General features: G+C 37.3%; 1 protein-coding gene across 1 annotated transcript; it reads left to right on the forward strand.

Moving 5' to 3' along the window:
- The first annotated feature begins 256 nt into the window (after positions 1 to 256).
- ap5s1 (adaptor related protein complex 5 subunit sigma 1) lies at positions 257 to 3,747 on the forward strand. Its single transcript, XM_084390783.1, has 3 exons — positions 257 to 556; positions 1,403 to 1,694; positions 3,137 to 3,747. The coding sequence occupies exons 1-3, from the start codon at positions 387 to 389 to the stop codon at positions 3,263 to 3,265; spliced, it is 591 nt and encodes a 196-aa protein (XP_084246909.1). The 5' UTR covers positions 257 to 386; the 3' UTR covers positions 3,266 to 3,747.
- The last annotated feature ends 2,966 nt before the right edge of the window (positions 3,748 to 6,713 follow it).

Below are 6,713 nucleotides of genomic sequence, written 5' to 3' on the forward strand. Positions count from 1 at the left end.
AGCCTGATAAAAATTATCATTCTAGAAGAAAATTTCAGAAGGCACTTAGAGGCTTTTGCATCTGAACTCTTCACATATATATATATATATATTGGTCCACTACTCAGCCTTTATCTTAGGCTAAATTTACTTTTGCGTTTTTTATTTATAATTTTTTTAGTAACAGTTGTTGGACACATGAGTTCAACAGAATCCAAGAGCGCCATCTAGAGTTGAAAACGAAACTGCGCAATGATCAGCTGATTCACAGTCATGTGACCAAATACGGAAATAATAATGCAGAGTTTGTCTACAATGGCAGAATGACACTTTGACACAAATTTATTACAAGTTTATCATACAGCGGGCACCTTTTTTTATGGTTTTTATGAAATGTTAAATCAGATATGGTGCTGTGTTTCTTAATCCACACGGTGTGCCCGGTGAGCGCTCTGTCCGCAGGCGAGATCCGGATACTGTACGCGCGTGTATTCGGACCAGAGACCGGAGATGGTCGTGATTACACACCGGAGCAGAGGCGACTGATACAGAAAGAGAAACTCCACGTGGTGGCGAGGTGAGATGATAAAACAATTTACCAGTCGCAGAGAAGCTTTCCAGAACTGCTCGCCCGACAATTAACGCTAAATTACATAACAATTATCACAAAAACGACCCCCCACCCCAACCCCCATATCTATTCAGTTTCGTACAGTCAAACCTACAAATGTTAATGTATAACATTAATAACAAAGGTCACCATGAGATCAAAATGGACAATTTAATCATCATATTTTTTATTTTAAATTCATGTGCCCTCAATCTTTTATCAAAATAACTTTACCTCCCTTTTGTAATGACATCTCTGATGACGTGTTTACTGAAGACTATGCAACCTTAGTTTCATGCAAACTTGAATACCAAGGCTGTGTCCGAAATCCTTACTCTCTTGAGCAGGTACTTGTTTTGAGTAAGTAGGCTACTTTGTGACTGTTTAGAAAGTACATTCTATATTATGAATGTAATCTGGACGTAGGCTACTACATTCGCCATGTTTTCATTATCATGTGATACCAGGGTCAGTTGTTGCTTCACTGATATATTCACAAATCCTCTTGCTTGGCCTCAGGGGATAGTAAAGTGTCCATCCTATGCACACATCAGAATCTCGCCGGAAGTAGTCGGTCACCCGGGTACTTTTTGCCTGCTCTTTTATGAGTACTGTGAACTTGGACATACTTCTCTTGTCACATACTGTTTTCGCCTACTATATAGTAGAGAAGTATGCGATTTCGGATGCAGCCCAAGTATCTGCATTATCAATAACTCCAGTAACGATGGTATTTTGTCAGTACCTATGGTACATGTTTGTATGTATATATGAGGAACAATAATCTCTTTTTCTGCTCTTCCTCTCTCTCAGACAGGTGAGGAGTGCGGTGGCTCTGAGTAGGGAAGCCTCAGGCAGTCTGTGCACTGAAGCTGTGTTGGGTGAGGAGGCTGTAGCTCTGGGGGAAGCTGACAGGGGTGTGTTTTCCCTGGGCAATGCAGAGCTGTTTCCAGACCGGAGTGTTGTTCTGTGGCTGGGGGTGCAGTCACTAGCATTCACTCTCGTCTGCAGACCACACGAGAACCTTCTGCTCGCAGAGGGAACGCTTCGCAACATTGCACGTCACTGCCTGGAGGAGCTTCGTCTGCTGGGACCTGGTGCTGAGGTGAGGCTTTCTAGAACTAAAGACCTGTTAAAACTAAGGACGATAACTAATCATAAGGATAAAGATATAGTTCTAAAAATAGTTTTAGATGTAAAAAAAATAGCAAAGTCCACACCACAACTATAACGATAACGGCACAGAGGAACGATACCGTTGAAATCACGTTTTTTCCCCAGCTGATGAACGATAAAAACACTGACAGCCAATCAGCATTCATTCTGCTTTTTAGAGGTCGAGCTTTTAAAGTGACATACAATAATAAACAGAACTACTATGCGTATAATATAGTTATCATTAGAGTTATCTTTATAGTTAGCGTTAAGTTCCTTTCTCACTAAAGGAAGATAACTATAATGATAAAGACATAGTTTTAAAAATCATTCTGAATTCAAAAGAATAGCCACACCACAACAATAACGACACAGAGGAGCGATATCGTTGGAATCCTTTTTAGTACTTGTTAAAAATAGATAAAAACATTGACAGCCAATCAGAATCCATCCTGCTTTAAAGAGCTTGAGCATTTAAAGCATTTATAGTTATCTGTATAGTTATCGTTCTTGGTGTGAACAGGCTTTTCTGAATATTGTATTAGCTTGCTCAGGTAAACGTGACTATTTCTACTGCAATACTTGGGGTTCAAGACTTAATGAAGCTAGTTAGCATAGTTAGCATAACTATGAGTGATACCTCAAATCTTGTGGCTTGTTGAGGCATAGATAATGGCATAGAAAACGCATACATTTTTTCAAGATTGTTTGATGAATAGAAAGCTTAAAAATAGCATTTATTTGAAATAGTTTTTTTATGTAACAATTTTACATGTCTTTACTGTCACTTTTGATCTATTTATTGGGTCCTTGCTGTATAAAAGTATCTAGCAAGAAATCTTGCTGACCCAAAACTTTTGAATGGCAGTGTAAAAAAAAAGAAAAGAAACGTTATTCTTGTTGTGTGTTTGAGTGACTGTCGAGTGAATGTGCCTGAGAAGTTTGATGTTTTCATTATGTCATTAAATAGATTCATGCAGTTTTAAGATTCTGAAAATGACTTTTGTTATAGCTGAACTGAACCTCTATTGAATTCCCATAATCTTATGAAGAAGTAGACAGAGTGTAAGATTTTCTTATGTTTCTTAAGTTTCTTTCCACCAATATGCCTGAAATTGAAATAAGGATATGCATCTCATTCTGTATGAGATACATGTTAGGCTGTTGAGTACACTGTAATCAATACATCCATAGAAAAGCCAATGAGCTCAGGGGTATTTTCTTCAGACGTTTACTCCAGAATTATATAATTTCTATTTACTGTATGACCAAGGCCAGACTTATTGTCAGGCAGTGAACAAGGAAACGCATTCAAAATAGGCAGACCGCCAAGCTATTGATTATTTGACACTACCCCTTTTTTCCTCTGGCTGACTTGGCTGTTATTTTCAGGTGTTGCTGAAAAGTGATCGAGTGGACGCACTGTTGCACAGACTCCTTCCTCATGGTCAGCTCCTCTTCCTCAACCACCGTTTTGCCTTCAGCCTGGATAAAGAGATAGCGAGCTACGTGAGCAAATGAAAGAGTGTGCGTTTTTGGTTGAATCACATTGGTGAGCCATTCGCCATATATTCAGAGGGTAATATATATGCCTGACAAATACAGGATGTTCCGATTTAGGACATTTGGAGGAACTACTTCTCCTTTGAAGGTGTAATGCACACTTCCAAGGTTCAAAGAAGGCATTTGAAAAAGTAGAAGATGTACCCACAGTGTATTTCGAACTTTTTTTGCCTTTGAGGAAACCACACCAAAAAAGCAGTACAGCTTATAATATCCCGGTGAGAGATTCTTCAGGTGTAAAAGCCAAGGCCCATTCAAGTAAAGCCATTTACACATTTGACCGTGCAGGCAGAATGACGTTGGAGTACCTGAGTAACTGTCCACAAATGGTCAGTTGATACCATTGTTCATTGAGTTTTAGGTTAATTAAAGTCTGAATTTATATTGTTATATTATATTATTACTGTCTGGATGGGTCAAAATAAAACCATTGCATTATATACTAGCTCTCCTCTAGAGGGCAGTGTTGCTTTTTTATTAATTGCTATGTTCTGATTCATTCAAGTGCATGGCAATTTGAATAATCCTGTAACACTTTTGTCTAAAATAATTCAATAGTTCGCAGCAGTGTGTCTGCCAACAGATCTGAGATGTCTGATTGACAAGGCCGTATGTCACATTCATATCTAGGCCAACAGAGCAATAACACAATTCCTGAAAATCCATTTTTTAGCACTTCTTTCCTCTGATTTAATAATAACGAGTTGCCTGCGTGAAGGGAATGAAGGGAAGGTGAGGATGTCCTCTTATAGTAAGTGTGAGGCTAGTCATAACTCACAAGTACCATGGTTCAATATGTTAACTGGTGGGGGTGAGGGTTTTCTGGTTTCCTTGTGTCAGCTGCTTTAACAAACTATGAAGTTGGTATTCCTCTCACATCTAGCAGGACAAGAGCCCATTAAGGCTATACACTATAACTGTGAAGTGTTGTTCAGGCATTCACATCGAAAGAACCTATAACACATTAGCATGGCATTACAAGGGCATTTGTATTGAAGGTGTATGTGTTCACAGATCTCACGCAGCATTTCTGTTTTTAAACTTTGTTTTCTTGAAGTACACTCAAAATTTTAAGCTTGTTTTTTGTGAAAGAAATAGATGTTATAATTTAGTTTTCATCACCAATTTTCACAACTCTCTTACCAAAAAACCTCCAGTTTAATTCTTTGTAAACACTGTCTCTATATGTGAAAACAGCTCTTTGCAGCATTCACACATGAGTTGTGATTGTGTTGTTGCAAAACGTGCTGCACATGATGTTAGGATTTGGGATCTTGTTAAAATTTACCACCTTTAAAGCTCATGGGATCATGGGAAGTTTGACTTCTGACTTTATAAGTCCACCACATGCCACTCAGATATAGATTCTTTTATATGAGAGACATTTAGGCTATCTTACAGATTCTCTGTATAGCTCTTTATATTCCTCTCACAAACACATTGTTGTCTTTTCAAAAGAGTAAATGCAAGACAATTTGTCCTTTATGGCTACTCTGTTGTTCCCACTGTCTCAAAAAACACAAAAATATTTAATGTGTTATTCATTCCAATATATTCATCATTCATCACAAGAGGTTCAAAAGCCTTGATTTTAAATGTACGCTTGCAAAACACAAATGCAATTATTACAGAAATCATAGAGCGTTTCTCAGCACATTTGGATCCACTTCAGCTGTGAAATCTGTTATTCAGCTGTCTGATGATTCTGTCCTAAATTGGGGAAAGTTTTTCTTGATGAAAGCCTCAAGTAATCACAATTAAATTGTGCTTCAGTTTGTGCTGAGTCTCAGGTCTAACCGTAGTAGTGTTATTACTACTGTCTGTCACTCTCTTTTACCCCCTCATAATAAAATCTCTATAATTTAAGTGTACATTTCCTTCTAGAAGAACTTTTTAAAATGGCCTTGCATTATGGATATAATCCTATAGCTAAATGAAGTTTCTGCCTTAAATTTTTAAGTATAATCAACTTGGATGTTAAAGTCATTTCAACTTAAATTACATTGAACTGACTTTAAAAATGTAAAACAGTTGAAAATTGCTGAACTTTTTTTGGTGAGTTAAAGCAATGTAAAAACATATGTTGTTATAACTTGTTGATCATATCATTTTTACAGTGTAGATATAACAAACATTAGTTTAATCCTGGCAGAACTTATATCCTGGGCTATATACTTCCATCCAAATTTATTCTGATTAAAATTCCGTAGACACAATCTCCGCAGAGGAAACCGTTTTCACATTAAAAATCCAGTTTTGTCAGTTGCTTTAGAGGTTTTAAGGAACACAGTGGTTCCAGGTTCCCTACTGTTTTTCTTTTTTCTTTTGTTGTGTCAGTAAATGACTGATACATGCTACATCACAACTCCTACATACTTCCTCTGAAAGGTAGGATGTTTTTTTTTCTTTGTCTTTTTTAGTGTTTTAGAATAATGAAAGACAATATTCAGCATTCAAGAACAAAGAAAGTTATGCAGTTAGTGTGTGTTTGAGGTTCAGACTGAGTCCACAACTAAACTTAAAACAAAATAAATTTGAATTACGTCTCATTTAGACTCGTATTCCTGAAGACAGTGGGTGTCTTTGAATGTTTCCACTGACCATTTTTATCAATGAAAGCCAATGAGGGCTTTAGGGAGACATTAGTGAAACATTTGTTGTGAAGAAGAAGAATGAAATAAGTCTCAGTTGTCAGATCTTCCCACCTCCATTCCTGGTTTACTCCAGTGTCGTGATTCTTTTTTTCTTTTGTAACTGAACAGCAGGATTTTCCTTTCAGAAGAAGGCAGAGACAGAATCATTTATTCAACACTTTGAACAAAGATGTCTGCTCAGAAACTAGACTTTATGTAAACATCCATAGAGGGTCTGGAGTCGTTGCGTAGCTGCTGCAGGGTTATTATCTAACTAAAACTATTATTATTATTATAATAGCCAACTGTACGTTATTATTAACTAGTATCTTTTTTTATAAATTCATAGTTTTGATTCTGGTCTTAGATTTTTTTGCTTTTATTATTAGTTGCTGGAATCGTAATGGATAAACTCATATCTGTCACCAAATAGACCAGTGGGCTCCATTGCTGATAAAAAGTAGGCGAATAAAAATAAATCAGGACTCCGGGGCTGCGTCCGAAATCACATACTCTATTAAGTAGGTTCTTATTTTGTATAAGTACTCCACAACCGCTAAAAAAGTATGTTCTATATGTGTGTATGAATGTAATGAATGAACTACATTCACCATGCTGTCATTACCATGTGCCCTACCAGCGTCAGTTACATTGCTTCACTGCCATTCATAAATCCTCTCCCGTGGCCTCATGGGATAGTAAAGTGTCCATCCTATGTACACATCAGAATCCCGCCGGAAGTAGTCGGTCATCCGGGTACTTTTTGCCTGCTG

The sequence above is a fragment of the Rutilus rutilus genome (genome assembly GCF_951802725.1).
Source record: "Rutilus rutilus genome assembly, chromosome: 20".
NCBI lineage: Eukaryota > Metazoa > Chordata > Actinopteri > Cypriniformes > Leuciscidae > Rutilus > Rutilus rutilus.